The sequence below is a fragment of the Hipposideros armiger genome, unplaced genomic scaffold (assembly GCF_001890085.2).
Source record: "Hipposideros armiger isolate ML-2016 unplaced genomic scaffold, ASM189008v1 scaffold_329, whole genome shotgun sequence".
NCBI lineage: Eukaryota > Metazoa > Chordata > Mammalia > Chiroptera > Hipposideridae > Hipposideros > Hipposideros armiger.
In genome coordinates, this window is record NW_017731679.1 from 1,510,847 (window position 1) to 1,529,906 (window position 19,060).

The 19,060-nt window shown below is 34.9% G+C and overlaps 1 protein-coding gene across 1 annotated transcript; it reads left to right on the plus strand.

The window, feature by feature from the left end:
• Window positions 1-294: 294 nt before the first annotated feature.
• Window positions 295-1,471, plus strand: LOC109392368 (glyceraldehyde-3-phosphate dehydrogenase-like). The gene has a single exon (XM_019660764.1). The coding sequence runs from the start codon at window positions 300-302 to the stop codon at window positions 1,068-1,070; it is 771 nt and encodes a 256-aa protein (XP_019516309.1). The 5' UTR covers window positions 295-299; the 3' UTR covers window positions 1,071-1,471.
• Window positions 1,472-19,060: the final 17,589 nt, after the last annotated feature.

Sequence of the window (19,060 nt, forward strand, 5' to 3'; positions counted from 1 at the left end):
ACATTTGCTGTGCTTTCCTCTCCCTACCACTCATAACTTGGGATTCATGTGGAAAATCCTATAACATCACAACAGGAAAGAGTTCTTAGAAATTATCCATTCCAAGGTCTTCATTCTACAGATGAAAAACTGAGGTCCCACAAGGTTAAAACTTTACAGTTCACCCCTTTGACTACAAAAAGATATCTCCAGAAACAGTCAAGTCTTCATTCAAGATATTTCATTAGCGGCTCTCTGCTCCTCCCGTTCAACAGACAGCCGCGTTTTCCTGCACAGTGCCAGCACGACTCTGATACACGATGGTGAAAGTCGGAGTGAACGGATTTGGCCGTATTGGACGCCTGCTCACCAGGGCTGCTTTTAACTCTGGCAAAGTAGATATTGTCGCCATCAATGACCCCTTTATTGACCTCAACTACATGGTCTACATGTTCCAGTATGATTCCACCCATGGCAAGTTCAAAGGCACAGTCAAGGCTGAGAATGGGAAGCTTGTCATCAATGGAAAGACCATTACCATCTTCCAGGAGCGAGATCCCACCAACATCAAATGGGGTGATGCTGGTGCTGAGTATGTTGTGGAGTCCACTGGTGTCTTCACTACCTTGGAGAAGGCAGGGGCTCACTTGAAGGGTGGAGCCAAGAAGCTCATCATCTCTGCCCCTTCTGTGGATGCCCCCATGTTTGTGATGGGTATGAACCATGAGATGTATGACAAGTCCCTCAAGATTGTCAGCAATGCCTCCTGTACCACCAACTGCTTGGCCCCCCTGGCCAAGGTCATCCATGACAACTTTGGCATCGTGGAGGGACTCATGACCACAGTCCATGCCATCACTGCTACCCAGAAGACTGTGGATGGTCCCTCTGGGAAACTGTGGCATGACGGCCGAGGGGCTGCCCAGAACATCATCCCTGCTTCTACTGGCGCTGCTAAGGCTGTGGGCAAGGTCATCCCTGAGCTGAATGGGAATCTCACTGGCATGGCCTTCCATGTCCCTACCCCCAATGTGTCGGTTGTGGATCTGACCTGCCGCCTGGAGAAAGCTGCCAAATACGATGACATTTAAAAAGTGGTGAAGCAGGCATCGGACAGCCCCCTCAAGGGGATCCTGGGCTATACTGAGGACCAGGTTGTTTCCTGTGACTTTAACAGTGATACCCACTCTTCCGCTTTTGATGCTGGGGCTGGCATTGCCCTCAACGACCACTTTGTCAAGCTCATTTCCTGGTATGACAATGAATTTGGCTACAGCAACAGGGTGGTGGACCTCATGGTCCAATGGCCTCCAAGGAGTAAGAGCCCCCTGGACCACCAGCCCCAGCAAGAAGAGATGCCCTCAGCTATTGGGGAGTCCTTTTCCCAAATTGAACCCCTAACACACTGAGAATCTCCTGACCTCCAGTTTCCATCCCAGACCCCCTGAAGAAGGGGAGAGGCTGAGGGAGCCCTACCTTGTCATGCACCATCAATAAACTTCACTGTACCCAGCCAAAAAAAAAAGAAAAAGATATTTTTTCTATTACCCACTATATCCTAGGAGAAAAGAGTGTGGCTGTCTCCTGCCCTAGAAAAGGGGAGACTGGAGGAAGGATATATTATAGTACTCATACTTCCTAGTTTTCAGGGGACACTTAAGTTACACTTGTTGTCTTGGTATAATTATTAATGCTCCATCTTTTACACTCAGAATTATTCATCTAAGTTTGGATACCCTATATCTGAGTGTTTACCCTAAACACTGGGTATACTGAGTGTTTAATTTGGTTAATCCATGCTGCTGGGGTAGAATGAAATGGAAGTGGGATAAGGTAGAGTGGTATTCCTTTTTGCTTACACTCTTCCAGCTAATCCAAGAGATTTTGGAAAGAAACAAATGAATGATTTTGCCAGAATTGCATAAAGTTAGAGGCCCAATGTTTTATCATATTAATTTTGCTTCAGCTGCACAATTGTGTATATAATTTTTACAAACTTGGGATAATCTTGCTGTAAAGCAGCATTTACCTTTCTTACTAAAGGACACTAGTAGTCAGATATTCACTTATTGTGATACTGTTAATATATCATAGTCTTCAAACTTCTCATAGAGTCTGTAAACATATTGTAGAAGATCTGATGAGGATTTGAGGAAAGGGGACTTGAAAAACAAATCAAGAAACAGTCTATTAGGAAGCAATAATTATGTTTAAACTGCTACTATTTAGATGTGAAGCACATATACATTGGCACATACAAATTATATGCAAATATATTTGGCTTTCTTAATTCATATAACTATAATTTGAATAAAAATGTTCTTTTAAAAGAAGTTATGTAGTCCTAATTTCCATAACAGCTAACCCAAATCTGGATTTTGTATGGAGAAGCTTAGTTTTGGAATTTTGCTAATACTCTTCATTGAACAAATCCCATTTTATATACTTGATATGTCAAATTTTTGTGTTTTGAGGATGAGCTCAAATGTAATTTTTAGGGTTAAATTGATGTTTCAAATGGTGATTATAGTTTCTGAGTAGACTTAACTTTATACTTTCATTTTGGCAAACAAGTGGTTATAAATTCATAATTATGAGAATAGATTGTTCCCACGCTATTGATGTGCAAAGAGAATATTAAAGAAAAACTGTCTAATTTACATGTTATAGTTTATGCGTATCTAATATATACCAAAAACCTATCAAGACTGGATGAATAAGAAAAATTCTTCTGAATTATACATAGCTAAATTTTACACGACTCTGTCAACAGCCCTGCCTCCTCTCCCTACCCAAACCCACTGTTAATCAAGAGGTTGTGTTAAAGTGGCTACTGTTTCCTAAATGAAATAGTTGTATTATAGAAAAATGAAATTGGTTGTTTATTTCGTTATTAAGAATAGGGACTTGAGGCCACAGCTGAAGTGAATTAATGCTGTTATTACGGTGGAGCTTGTATGATGTCTTATTATATCTGAGTGAAAGGAGTGAGACCAAGCCTTTTATGAAATCATAAAAGTAAATTATTACAGTATATGAAAAAGGAATATAGCCTAAAGGGGGAAAAAAAAGAAAGGAAGAAAAAGAAGATTCACGCACTTATGCTATTTACTAAAACTAACAACTTGTAATGGGTATTGGCATCGGTATGTGCAATTATTTCTTTACTTCCACAGAACAGTGAAACTGTTCTCCCTCTAGGAAGGCTTAGAGCAAGGTGTTTCAGGGGAGGAGAGTGGGGAAAAGACAAAGGAGCTTATCCTGAATCTATTAGCTATAATGAACAGGTAATAAGAAGCAGATGCTGCCACATAACATACATTACAATCTAAATGAGATATTCGTATTTACATAAGCAGTTCCTGAGGCACTCTAAGCTAAGTTCATGGGAAGAAAGTCTTCCAAATGCCATTCATAGCACAAGGGATAATTGCAGGACTAGAAGTATCCATGCCATTGCTGGGGAACTATGCAATGGTGCTTTAATTTTCAGTGTGACTTACATGCTGTTGTCATATCATAGAGACGACAGTTGCAGTTTTACAGCATGGTTCTTCTTGGCTTATTTTAGAATCACAGAAAGAGTAAGCTTGCAAATCTTTTAATAAGGCAATTACATTCAGACAAAGATTAGATCTCAGTGGCACAATAGATTTTTGCTATATTATTCAGTATCTTTTTGATATTCCACTGTCACTAGACAAAGCTGTGAATAGTAATGTGACAAGTCTATTCAGAAGACAACAATGAGGGTTTCCTTAATTGTGCTCCCTTGTATGTCACACAAACCCTCACTTAATTTTTTTTCCCTGTTTTGAAAAAGCAGAAAGAAAATACCATTTAGAGTCACAAAAAACACTGTTGAATCTATCTTTGAAATCTGCATTCTGTATTTGTAAAATGAAAATGTTGAGATAGTCAATCATTTAATTTTTTATTTGGTAAAAATATCTCATGATTCATAATGTCAGTCTTAATATAGGAATGAATTACTTGGTATGAAAAAAAATAAAAATCCACAAGAATTAAGGAATTGTTTCAAAATCTATACAGGATGATAGCATATGGATTTGGAAAATCCACATGTGGTTTTCTAATTGTTTCTAATCAAAAGAAAATTAAGGCAAATATTTGTTTTACATATTTTCTTCAAGGCTTAACCTCTCCCCCACAACTTAAAATTGTTTTAAAATATTACAATGGAAATGTAAGATATATGGTCGTTTTGGGGAACTCCAATTTTATCTTAATATATTAGCTTACGTGGGAGAAGAAAATGTTGTTCATATGACCTAACATTTTGTTAATTTTATAAATTAATATTCATAAGTAATCTTTTAAAGTTGAGTATAATGGTACTTATATTCATTTTCCCAGAGTGAGGTTTTGTAGCTAAAACTTCATTGAATTTATGGACCATTCTTTGAAACTAATAAGCTTGTAGGAGCAATTATCCTTAAAGGGCAACTCAAGTAAGACAAATGGAGACTGAAATCTAGAGGAGAAAGGGCTGGGTTCTAATCTGGATTCTACAAGTAATGTTTTTACATCTTGGTTTTACTTAATCTTTATATCTGTTTCCTCATGAGTAAAATAGAGGATATGCCTGAAGTGAAGATAGAATGGAAAACTGATGAGAAAATTTCTGTAAATGCAAAAGCAATACAAAGTCTACAACTATTAAGAAAGATATAGAAGAGCCAGGAAGTTTCCATAATCACAAATTTGAGAGCTTCACATACTGAATCATGGGAAGAAGTAAGAATGTGGTTAAGACTGTATACCAACAGTTACACTCAAAGAGATTTCCAGGTAGAAATCAACAAATGACTCTAAAAATAAATGTTATAATATCTTAGAAAATAATTGCTAAATGATATGAAATAGAACCTTATTAATTTACCAAAATATTCTGAGCAATATTTACTATCTTTATACTTTATTAAGTATTTTTTATACTTAAGAAAAACCCAATTTGATGCTATTATTAGAAGTGATTAATAGAGCTAGATCTTTCTGTTTCCTGAAAACACTGCAGAGCATTTTGGTATTTTTGAATAAAAAAAAAGAATGCTTAGTGCTAATGTAATAAGTAACAAATGAATGAACCTTTTCTAGTTGAGATGTTTTCACAAGCATTAGTTGTAATGATTAGACAAACTGGAAGCAAGTATACTTTGTTATTGCTATAGAAATCTTTACTTTTATGTATTTACCAACAGCTTATCATTGAAATGAACTCGGCCAATAGAAGTCAGGGGATAATACTCTGTTTGTATCTGGTGCTTCCAAGAAGTATAATGGAAATAATAACAATACTTCATGGTTGTTAATATATGAGCAAATTAATATTCACAATCCTGCTACAAGATCCAAAAAAATGTTGGATTCTTTTTAAGGTACTTTTCTCCTTCAGTAATAGAATTCAAGTTATCAAAACTAGTCTCTTACAAGGCATAAGTTTATCTTGCTTGTGTCCTTAATATAGATTTGTCATGGACATTAAAATACCAGACAAAATGTTTGATATTTACTGTAGAAAATCTTAAATGTAATTTTTTAGCATTGCATTCTACCTCTACGGATTCTAATGAATGAATAAATTCTTTATTGACTTTGGCTCAAGTGGCAAGGCTGTGTGACCCAGGGAATAACAAAATGTTGGCAGAACAAAAGTGAAAAATCAATAGCAATTGATTATTTAAACTCAGAATTTCAGGGTACTCAGTCAGGATTTATTCTAAGCCAAGCCCCAGAATGAGCACTCTTTGAATCTATCTGATTTGTAAACTCGCTAGAACACTTCATCCTACCTGGTTAATGTGCAGTCAGAATGGCTACTTTAAACGAAGGCATCTTATTTTTTGATGAATCTTATAGAGTTCTTGTAATTTTATTTTTCTTCACATATGTTTTAGTGTCCACCTACCTCTCACTATTTTTGTCCTTTTGAATTCTGGACTTCCTCTTCAGATGTTTTTCTTTATGTTATTTTATTTCAGCAACTGCTAGAAAGCCCTTCAGGCCTCTAGTACTCCCTGGGTGTTGTCATATTGAATGGTGGGGGAGGGGAGTTGCCCATCTGATCTCAGCCAAACCAGGCTGGAACCTCATTCAATTGAAAGCCAAGGGGTACTCAATTGGAAAACACCAAGCCATGCTTTTTGTATATTGCACCTGCCCCTTGGGGGTCATGCTGAAAGTGGCAGCACTTTCGGAGAGAGAAAAGCTGGCAGATGTTGGAGGTGATTAAAGGGATGATTAAAAACTGGCACAATCTCTCCATGAAAGTGTGTCTGTGTTTATTCTACTACACTTAAAACTTGGCAGGTCTTGGAGATATGGCTAGACTGGGAAAACTCTTGCAGGACAACAGTTATTTATGAAGAGTTTCTTTTCCAAGATATTAGGATCAAATGCTAAGTGATTCAGTTTGCCAACAAACTACGTAATACCGTTAATTTAATTTTTGTATGAACTGAGCACAATATACTAAAATTATTTTCACAAAATGGTTGGTGAATATTGCAAACACTAATTCTTAAAATTAGAGATGTCGATTCTGTGATATCGTGAAGCAATTGGGGTTTCACATGGACACTTAATTTTGTGTATAAAGTTATTTGAAATTGAAGGTATCCAAATAAAATATTTAGTCTTCTTGAAATCATGATTACGCTTTTTTTTCTAGAGGAATCTGCTACTAATATTATTTTGAGTCACTTATTTGACTGTAACAACAAAAGCAATTATTTTTATCTCTATTTACAATAGCCATTATATATCTTTTCAACCCATTTACCCATGAGATACTTTGTTAAAGCAAGGCAAATGATAACCAAGCTGTGTGGTCCCTCAAGAACATCTTATAAAAATGAAGTAAGTTTTAACAGTTTACAAGAATGATTTATCAATAGACAGTATCAGGTTTTCAATTATTATTGTGAGTATAGGGACACATAAAGTGTAAGAAAACTCTTTATGTGAACTTGTGATTCTCTAACATGTAAATTAGAAGCTGATTATTCACTTTACAAATAGCTCACTGAGGCAAGAACAATATATTATGCCACATAGATGGCTGTCAGTAAATAAATATAGACTGACAGTATTATAAATAGAAAGTGATCTTAGAATTCAACCTTCCTCCCTAATTTTGAGTCCTTTATGGAATATCCTTGATGAATGGTCATTTAATCTCTTTGTTACCAGGCACATTTTCTGCCACCGGAACCATGAAACCCACTAGACTTCTTTTTGTTGCCTATACATTTCTGTGCCTCTGGCCATGCTGTTTCTCCTCTTTGGGCTTAATTCATCCCCAGCAACATCCAAAATATGATTTGCCTGGCAATATAAATGTTACCCTCCCTGTGAATGATCTTCCCCAATTCTGCCAAAGCAGCTAAAAACACCTTTTATTCCCTATTGCTACTATGGCATTTACCACAATGTACCGCTGTTATAACACACACACACACACACACACACACACACACACACACACACACATGCACAATTTGTAACTCTTACTGTACAATTCTTGTGTCCAGGAACAGTACAATTCACCATGTATTTTAAGAACCTAGCATACAGTACCCTCTCAATAAATGTCTTCTGAATTAGTATATGGATGAATGAATAATTTTTAATTGGATCAGAAAAGGCAGCCATAAAATAACATAAACAAGAATTGAAAACTAAAAACCTGAGTTCATAAGACAAAAAAGTAAGTACTGAACATGGATGATCTGTTACTGAAAAAAAACCCAAAAACAAAACAAACCAGAATTGTCTTTTTTTATGTTTTTTTTTATTTTTTAGTTTTTGAGTGATATTGGTCAATGGTATCCCAATTCACTGAATGAGGTCTCTCTGAAGACAAATATAATGAAGGTAGAGTTTTCACTTTGCTCTGGAAGCATAAAAAAGTGAACAGGAAACAAATGTTAATCTGCCTTATGGTCTGTAGCATGCCTTTAAAATTCATGCCTTTTTTCATGTTTCAGCCTGTCAGCAAAAAAAAAAAAATGTTTAAAGTAACAAAACTTGGATTTGGGCAAGTATCCATTGTTTGTCATTATTGTCCCATCTTAATAATAGGAGTCAGACTTTGAGAAAGTCAACAAATTATTATACTGCCCAATATCACTATAAGTAGGACCAAGATTAACATATTTACTAAATGTATTTCATTGTGAAGCTATTGGGATCTGTTCATTTTGTAGCTATCATTTTCAAATAAATATAAGTGCACATAGAAGCACACAGGATGACTTGGGATGACACACATATTCAGGGAGTAGATATTAGGGAAGGATTTATTAATCTGAACTATATTTATACTTATGTTACTCTTTATTTCCATGATTGGAGTGGCTTTTCTTAATGTTATTACAGCCAATACAGCTTTTCATTCATTTTGTAACTTTTTCCATTATGTTTTTGAGTAATGTTCTAACTTGGTTAATATTTTCATGGAATACAGTTCTTGGTTATTTTCATGGAATGCAGCTTTTAAATTAATGTTCAAAAATATAGCAATACTCTTTCAAGAATTTCAAATAGGACAGTGATAAATTGGCTGCTATTTAGTTTCTCTTTTAGGCAGCATCAGCTTACAGATCAAATTCTGTTCTCAGATATCTAAATGCACATTCATATATTTATATTGTATACTCATATACATTTAAATAATAAATTCTTCCAGATACATTAGAGAGAAATGATTATGTAATGAATCTCTGGGTTATGATGAAAAGGAAAAAGTAACTAAAGGAAAGTATCTTTATAATTTCTTTTACAATCTTTCTCTCAAGAAAATGTGAATAAGGCTGTCTTCATCACTAAAATGTAAAATTTCATAAAAAGTATGTATGGAGTTAATGATAAATGTTGCAATTTGGAATTCTAAGGAATGAAAGAATAATTAACAAAATAATGAAAACTAATTTTGATAAAATGTTGTCAATAAATAGGAAGTAAATCTCACAGCTACACAAATAAGTATATGAAGTTGCATAGGAGACATTGAAGGAATAGTGCTAGTTGAAGAAGAATTTGAAATCCCTGAAAAACTGGACATGTCTAAAAATTATACCAAAGTAGCATGACTTGAAGGGATTAGGGTCAGAATGCCAAAACAATAGCTGTAACTAATAACTGACAAGATGTCAAGGTGTGGGGTAATTAACCTCTAGAGATATCTTCCAATTCAACCAATAGTTTTTGTTTAAGACTATAACATTCATTGTTTATTTACTGAATGTCAGTGTTATTAATTCACCTGACACAGTTCAGTGGAATTCAAGAGTTCTTTTAACTCTTTAAAGTGAAGTCAACAAGTTTCTCCTTAAAACAAAATAGATTTTAGATGCTTTCTTTTTCAGGAGCATGAGAGCTCTAGTGCTTACAATACTTATTTTCATAGCTGCTTTAGTGCTACTCTCTCTTTTAAGAGAATGTGTGTAATGAGATAGAAGTTTTTGCTAAAACTAAAAATGTAAAAATATTATATCAAAGTTACGCCTTATATGTATATATGAAGGCCTAACAACTAAGTTCATGAACTTGTTGCAATGATGTTGCTAACCTTTTTTTGGTATCAGAGGGATTATTCATTATGAATTTGTATCAACTGGACAAACAGTTAACCAAGTTTACTATTTAAAAGTGCTGAAAAGGCTACGTGAAAAAGTTAGACGACCTGAACTTTTCACCAACAATGCGTGGCTCTTGCATCACGACAATGCACCAGCTCAACGGCACTGTCTGTGAGGAAGTTTTTAGCCAGTAAACAAAGAACTGTATTGGAACACCCTTCCTCCTCACCTGATCTGGCCTCCAATGACTTCTTTCTTTACCTGAAGATAAAGGAAACATTGAAAGGAAGACATTTTGATGACATTCAGGGCATCAAGAGTAATACAACAACAGTTCTGATGGTCATTCCAGAATAAGAGTTCCAAAATTGCTTGGAGGGGTGGACTAAATGCAGGCGTCAGTGAGTAGCTTCCTAAGGGGAGTACTTCGAAGATGACCGTAGTGATATTCTGCAATGATGATGATATGTAGCATTTTCTCTAGGATGAGTTTGTGCACTTAATTGTCTGACCTCGTATATATACATATATATTTATTTATTTTATAATTATTTATTAAGTATTTTTGCCAGATACTGTTCCAGGTGTTGGGGATACAACAGGGGCTTAAACAGTCATTTGCCTCATGGTGCTTCTCATGGTGGTTTTGTGTAGCAAGACAGATGATAATCAAATTATGAAGAAAAAGCATCATGCTATAGGGGGCGCTATCTTAGATAGGATTTTTCAGGAAAAACGTCTTTGATGGGGTGAAATTTAAACAAAGGCTTACATGAAATGAGGAAAAAACCATGTTGCTACTTTGGGGGGAAAATAGAGATAAAACATCACAATTTATAAAGTGTGTTACAAGTGTATTATTTTCTTTGAGTTCCACAACAGCCATAGGAATAGAGATATATATTATTGTCATTCTTAATTTTGTGGAAACAAGTTAAGAGGGGCCAAGTGAGTTGAGATTAGCTGATTAATGAAGAGACATGTCAAACCCAATCCAAGCTAAATTTTGTAAGTTCAGTAACAAATGTTATTGCTACTTATTAGGCAAGTGACCTTGCAATAGTTACTTACCTTCTCTAAGACTCAGTTACCTAATTATTAAAATTGGTATCCTAACAGCTGCGGCCTCCTAGAGTTATAAGAAGTATAAAATAATCTGTATTAAGTCATAGCAGGAGGTTTGGCACATGTACCTAACAATCCCTGATGCTGGATCAGAGGTCAGGAAACTATAGCCCTTGGGCCAAATCCTGTCTGCTGTCTATTTTTGTAAAGCATGTGAGCTAAGAATGGTTTTCACATTTTAAATGATTGAAAAGTCAAAAGAACATTATATGATATTCAAATTTCATTGCTCATATACAGAGTTTTATTGTACACAGACAGATAAGCTCACTCCTTTATATTTTGTCCATGGTTGTTTCATGCTGCAACAGCAGAGTGAGGAGTTATAACAAAGACCATATGGCCTGCTTGCTGAAAATTTACTATCTGGCCTTTTACAGAAAAATTTTGCTGACCCCTGCTATGAATACAAGTGCTCAGCTTTGCGGCCCAAGCTACATTTCACTTCTTTGATTCTAGAGTAAGTATCTATCATGCCTGATTGTGAGGACTCCAGACTAGGCGTCATTCCAGATCCTTATTTTTCAACCTAACCCTCCTCCATCCAATCTATTAACAAGTCCTGTCATGTCCATGGCCAGGGAATGTTGTGAATCCAGTTGTTTCTGTCTTCAACCACTACTATTTGAGAGACTGAATATGCAAACAGATAATGGCCAGACCATATATATATATATATATATATATATATATATATATATATATATATATATATATATATATGACTCAGACCCACGCCCTGCAGCAACTTGCCCAGGAAACTAAGCCCCTTATCTTTATAGTAAACAGCCCAGGAAGGTAGCTGCTGCAAGTCAGACTTGCATAAAGCCAGATTGCTGTGTCTAGAAACAATCCAAAAAAAGATAAACAGTAATTCTGTAGCAATCAGCCCCAAATGGCCAGGACTTCAATACCAACTGAGAGCTTCCTTAAATTTTGCTTCTGCTTTCAATTTAGGACTAACCGGAGAAAGCCAAATATGCACCCATCTCATAGGATACCCTGCTTCTCCTTAGCATGCCCACAGCTTCCCTATGCCAACAGTTTCCAATCAGGGCATCTCTGAAGCCTTCCGCATCCCCATTCCCTCCTCTACCTGTCTTTGATTCTCTCCTCAAATGAAAGTGATGGTGGCTGACTCCTTTGCTATATAACAAGCTTCAATAAATAGCCTTTGCTTTTCTCACTTGGTTAGTTTTCATTTATTTCCACACACCCTAGACCAAACCACCCTCAGCTCTTGCCTCCACAATACAGAAGCCGCTGAATGGGGTTTCTCTGTCCCTGATCCAGCAGTGTGGTCCTTCTGAAGTATTCTATCTGATCATATCAAGCCTGAGTTTAAAACCTTCCCATTGTACTTAGAATAAAATGCAAATGACCACCTAACCCTAAATGCCCTACAGAGAGTGTTTCCTGACTATTTTTTTAAATTTCATGTCTTGACTCTCCGTTATTCACTTTGCTTTGCTCATGCTTTCTTAGTTTTGTTCCTTCAACTCATCAAGCTCTGTTGTGCCTTAAATCCTTTGCATTGTCCCAGGTCTTGCAAGACAAAAACTGTGCATTTTCAGCTCTGCAAAGATATCTCACACCACCCAATCTAAAGTAGTTCCTTCCTCCCCAATCCCACCTCTTAACTTCTCTATTACTATGTTTGGTTTTCTTAAAGCACTCATCAACATCTGAAAGTATCTTGTTTATTTTCCACCTGTTTATGATCAGTTTCTTTCCCAGTTGTCTAAATATACTTTATTATAGTAGAAACTCCATCTGACATCTTGTCAGTTATAGTTGTAGCATAAAGATGGTATTTTTTTCTCTAACTACATTTATTGGTTTTATCACTCAATTTCTAATGTATTCTAAATGGGGAAGAGGTGGTGTTAATAGGCTGTGCTCAAAATCCCCAGTAACAGATACAGTTTTTTTCCCCTGAAGATGGGATTATACTCTATATTGTATTTGATCATCTTTTTCTTTTCATCTTACCCTGTTTGTACATATTGGCTCCTTTATTCATCTAATAACTCAAATATATATTATTTAGCCATTACCATTGGGATGAATATTTCTAATATTTTATTATACAAACAATGATACAATAAATATTATGTTCTTTTGTTTATTTCTACAAGTATTTCTGTAGAATGTATCAAATGTGGATTTTATCTCAAAGACTATGCCTATTTTAAGTTTGATAGATATTGCTGAATTGCTTTCTAAAGAGCTGTACAAATTTCTATGCTTCTTAACAGCACCTATTTCTCCATTCCTTAAGCAACACTGGATATTGCCAAACTTTTTGTTTGGGTCAATCTGATACGTGAAACATGATATTACATTACTATTTTAACTTTTTCATTCAATATATGAGACTGAACATGTTTATATATATGCGTATGTGTTGGCCATTTGTATTTTTTTCTGTAAATTGCCACATCATATCATTGCTCTTTAAAAATATTGAGTTGTCTTTATCTTATTGATTTTATGAGCTCTTTAAAATATTCTAACATTATTTCTTTTTACTCTTATATATGTTGTAAATATTTCCCATTTGTTACTTATCTTTCAACTTTGCTTTAGGCATCTTGGAGCCAAATCTGTCATGTTTTTCCTTGTGGCTCTTAGATTTTGTGTCTTGTCAATGAAAAACTCAATTAAAAATTATAAATATATTTTCCTAGTTTCTTCTGGTAGTTTTATAGATTTTTAACGTTCAGATTGTTCATCCACCTATACTTCAGTCTAATTGTAAGTGATCTAAATTAAATTTTCCCTTAGTAGATAGCCAGCTGTCTCAACATTATTTACTGAGCTGTCAATTTTCCACCACTGATTTGAAATGTTAAATTTAGCTTATACTAAATATCCACTTGTATATGCATGGTTATTTCTTGATTTTTATTCTTTCTCTTTGAAACAAAATTTAAGAATAGGATATATACAAATTAAACAATGGGATATATACAAAAAGTGCACAAATTATAAGTAAATAGCTTGATGATTTTTACAGAGTGAACATACCATATAACCGTCAGTTAAGTCAAGAAATAAAACTATCACTATTTCAGTAACTTCCATTTTTTAGGTAGTCAATCATATCTTAAAATATTGACAACCATGTCTTTTAAAAATATATTATTCTTGGGCTGGCCGAGTGGTGCGTTGGTTAAGAACTGCCTTGGGATGCCAGAGGGTCCCAGTTCGGATCCCACATGTGAGGGCCAGTGACACTGCCCTCTACAGCTAAGATGCTGAACAACAGCTCAGCCTGGAGCTGGGCTGCCGTGGGTTGCTGGCAATGGCATAGGCTGCAGTCCCCTGCTGCAGTGGGCTGCCATAAGCTACCATGTGTAGCCGGCAGCCAGCGTGAGTGGCCAGCAGTCACTGTGAGCGGCCATCCAGAAGCTGGTAACTGATCTGCCTCGCCCGGGAAGAGCGTAATGATGGTGCCAGCTTGGGACCAGTGAAGCAACATCCTCAACAACTAGACTGAAGAACAAAATAACAGCAACTTGTCTGTTGCCCTTCCCCCGATTCCCCAGCGCTGTTCCCCTCCCCCAATTCCCCAATAAAATCTTAAAAAACAAAAACAAACAAACAAAAATGATTCTTTTGTTCCTATTGTATTAGGAGGATCTCCAGAAATGTTAAAAGCAAGGACCTCCTTGTCTTCTTTTTGCTTTAAATAGGGGATGTCTTTGATCTTTTATTAAACATGAGGCTTGCACAGGTTCTTGGTAGATTCTCCCCAATAAAGTAATAGAAAATATTTTTTTTAATTCAAAGTTTATGAAGATTTGAAAAGACATGCATAGGAACTAAGTTTTTGTAAGGCAGTAAGCAGAAAGTCCAAAGGTGACCTTGTTTAGGCTGGCTGTTGCGGACATTAGACTAACTGGGACAAGGATATCCACCTCTTTTACTTAGGAGAGAACTCACTGAAATTCAGCTGCTACCCGCTCTCTGCCCCACTTTCCCAAGAGGGGCTGTAGCGTCCTACTGTTCCAAGGTCTTCAGTAAGAGATGGCTTGCTTTCCCAGGTAATTTTCTGTCAACTGCTTTCACTTCAAACCCAGAGAGCCTGAGGCTAAGTAGCCTGAGTGTTCTCCCCACCCCTGAGTTTGACTCTGATGCTTGAATTATAGGGAAGAGAGATGAGGATGTGAAGGTGGTAGTAGGTTGGGGTTAAGGTGCCTCTACTAGAACAGCCTGGATATACTTTGGGCCAGCAGTGCCCTGGTTTGGTCAGCCTCCCTGCGACATGTTGGGTGGATTAGGGGTGTCCATCTATGCCATCTCTTCCCTTGCTAACTACTGACATACCTGTTTCCTCTTTCCCCTCAAAAGTGTATTCCTTAAACTATGCTGTGTGACATTGTAAAATTCATTCTGAACTTTGTGGGTACAGTTGGTGCCTCAGATTGGATCCACTCTAATAAAGTGGGGAAATTATATAAAATGTTTTAGCATTTATTGAGGTTGTCATGTTTTTAAGCCAATCTGTTAATGATTTCAATTGTACAATATTAATAGATATTTTATTATTAAAACTTTTATTTCTTGTGATAAACTCTAACATGATACAATCCTGAGCCTGATTTGCAAATATTTATTTATCATGAGTAAGAAGACTCTATAGATTCTTTGTGAACAATAATAATTTTGATACAGTGTTTGATAAGCTTTTAATCTTTATTCCTATACTCTGAATAAGTTTGAACAACATAGAAGTTATCTGTTCTTTCTAAATTTGGTAGAACTGATTGCTAAGACTGGGCCTTGTGTATTTTGGGGAAGGATAGATATTGAATATGTTTTCAATACATTTTTTCATTATTGTTTAATTTTGGTTTCTTATCTGTTTTTTTACTCAAATTTTGTAGCTTTAGCCTGTCTGGAAAATTTTCTATTTCATCTAATTTCTCCCACCCCAACCTATTGGAATTAATCTCTGTTATTATCTTTAAAAAATATCTTCCAAAATTACTTTTTTTGTTCCTAATTTTATTTATTGATACCTTTTTTTCTAAAAAAGATTTTCTAAAGAACTAGTTTTAAAATTGTTTCAGTATTTTTTCTAATTTTAACTCATTAATTTTTCTATTATTTTTATAAATACTAACTACTTACTATAGGTTGATTTTGTTACTATAATTTTGCTTATATTAAATGCTTACTTCATTTATTTCCAATTCTTTCTAATATATGCATTTAAGTCTTTTTTTTTTTTTGCTACGTGCTTCTTTGTTCATCACAGATTTTGTCAGTAATTTCTTAATAGTTTCTAACTTTATTTTTTATTTCCTTTTTAATGTAAGAAATTTATAAGGGTATTTTTAAATTTCAAAGAGAGAGATTTTATGCACTGTTTTTCAGTACATATATTGAGCAACTTGTTTTTTGGTTCATAATATACTTACTTTTCTCCCAAGTCAGTGCATTTAGTAAGTCCTTCATTCTCCTAAAAGTTGCATTGCATTAAATTTTATGGATGTATCACAATTTATTTAACCATTACCATAAAGGTGGAAATTTAGGTTGTTTGGAATTTGGCTCTGGCAAAGAGTGCTGCAAAAATAGTCTGTATCTCTGAGCAAATATGCCGGCATTTCTTCAGGAGAGCATCCTAGAATTGGAATTATAGGGCAAAATCTCATATATTAAATTAGATAGATATCATCTAATTGGACTCTAAAAGGTTTTATTAATATATGTACAAAACAATGCTGTTTTCCTTCATTCTTGCCTTCAGTAGATGTTGTCAATCCTGTGTGTGTGTGTGTGTGTGTGTGTGTGTGTGTGTGTGTGTGTGCGCGCGTGTGTATGTATTACTCTGATTGTGGTAGGCAGAATGAATAATGGCTCCCGAAGATGCTACGTTCTTATTCTCAGAACCTGGCAAATTTTACTTTGCAGATGTGATTAAGGTTATGGATCTAGAGAGGGGGAGATTATCCTCATTATCTTTTCCAGGTGGACCTAATATCATCACACAAACTTGTAGAAATGGAAGAGGGAGGCAGAGCAGAGGGTCAGAGAAATGTAACATGGGGATTTGACCCATTGTTGCTGTCTTTAAAGATGGAAGTAGGAAACCATGAGCCAGAGAATGTGGTAGCTTCTAAAACCTGGAAATGGTCCTTAGTTTATAGCTAACAAGCAAACCAGGACCTTAGTCCCATAACCAACCATAAGGGACTGAATTCTACAAACAACCTGAAAAAATAGAAAACATCATTCCTAGAGCCACCAGAAAGCAAGGCGGCCTGCCATCGCCTTGATTTTAGCCGACTGAGATCTATGTTAGATTTCTGACCTATACAACTATAAGGTAATAACTTTGAGTGGTTTTAAGCTACTAAATTGTGATAATTCATTACAGCAGAAATAGAAAACTAATACACTGATGCTTGGCTCTTTGTTCCTGAGAACTAGTAAAATGAAGCATTTTGTTTTTAATTTATAGTGTTGAATTGTGACTTAAGAAATGTGGTCTAAGTTCTTATTTAAAATTTTGTCAATATTTCCTGTGAGGCCTAGGGTGCCAGTGTGGGCTCTGTCTCCTGATGGGACCCTGATTAACACCCTAGTGTATGTAAATATTCCACTTTTATCTGAAATAATACATACTCACTGTTGTATATTGCTATTAAAGATATATTAGATCAAATTTAAACAGTTATTTAAATCCTCTATATCTTTACTTATTTATTTATTTTTTTAATATTTGCTTTTCACTCATTCCGCTTTTATGCTTATTGTCTTTTTCTTTTCAATTTCCTATAGTTCTTTTTTCTTATTTTTTTCCCTTTAGTGGCTTGAAGTTATATTCTCTATTTCTATACATTTAATATTTTCCCCTGATACTGTTACCACATATATTTAAGCAAAAATCTAATGTTTACATATTAACACCCTTCATGTACAATTAAAGAACATTTGACCTTCTGAATAACATGCTAGAACATTTCAGTACTGTGTCTTTGTTTAACCTTCAATATTATGCATTGTTATTATTATTACTATTATTAGCTAATACAGACTATTTTAACTAGATTTATCTACATGCTAACAGTTCCTTTTTTTTCATCTTTGGTGTATTGCAGATGCATTACAACTTTCAAGGTGTGAATTTCTTCTTATTTGAGATACATTGTGTTTCTTATTTTTGTGGATTCACATTTTTCATCAGTTCTTGAAAATTCTGCCATTATCTCTTCAAATAGTTCCTGTCCTCTATTTTCTTCATTCATTCCTGGGAATCTGGCATGATGTATGTTAAACCCCATTTTATCCTCTAGGTCTCTTGATTTATCTTTCATATTTTCTAGTCTTTTTATTTTCTGTGCTGCCGTTATGTTTCTCAGTGTATAATATACTGCCTTCTCCATTGATATATTGTTTTCAACAATTTTATTTTACATTTTCAAAATTCTATTTGCTTATTGTAAAAATATGCCGGTGACTCTGGATCGCATTCTTTTGTCATTTGCTCATTTTGGTATTTCCGTTCTTAAAAAAATTATTTAACTATATTATACAAGTTCTTTTATATTGCATATGTGATCATTTTAATACCTGAAATTCTTGGGCACTTAAATTTGTGTTTATTATTAATGTTCAGTTTCATTCATAGAAACTTGTTTCCTTCAGTTTACATTCCCTTGACTGTAGGCTCATCTATGTTTGATCTGAATTTGTGGTAATCTTAGGGGCTTAAATTGATGATACTTTCCCCTTAAAGTATATTTACTATTGCTCCTTCTGTAGACTAGAGGGTACCAGTGACTTTAAACCAAGAATGTAATCACCTTGGTTCCCTTGGAAACTAAGGCCGGGTGCAGTGCTGGAGCATCATTTATCCATCAGGCACCCCCACCTTGCACATTTTCCTAGAACTTTTGCTTCTCTTTCAGTTATAACTACGTTTTTTTCTCTTGCAGTTTTGCTAAATTTCCTGAAAGGTCAATAATACAGTAAATATTTTATAGTGAGAAATCCTTCAAGTTTTCTGTTGCCCCATATTCCCTGAAGAAGAAACTGCCTTTTTTTATTTCTAATAACTTTTCCTTTTTAAATTATAAATCTGTGTAATTACATACATTAATATTTGTTACTGTTGTAACTTTTTAATGTATTGCATCTTTTATCAGTATAAAATATCACTTTTTGTCATGTCACATTTAATGCTTTTTTCCCTTGAGTGCTATTTTTCCGATATTTATGATGTCACTTTTGCTCTCCTTTTGTTAGCATTTCCTTATTATTGGTTTGTTTCTCACTTATTAATTTTTTTGAATTTTTTTTAGTTTTTAAGTATTTATTGAAAAACACATTATACATAC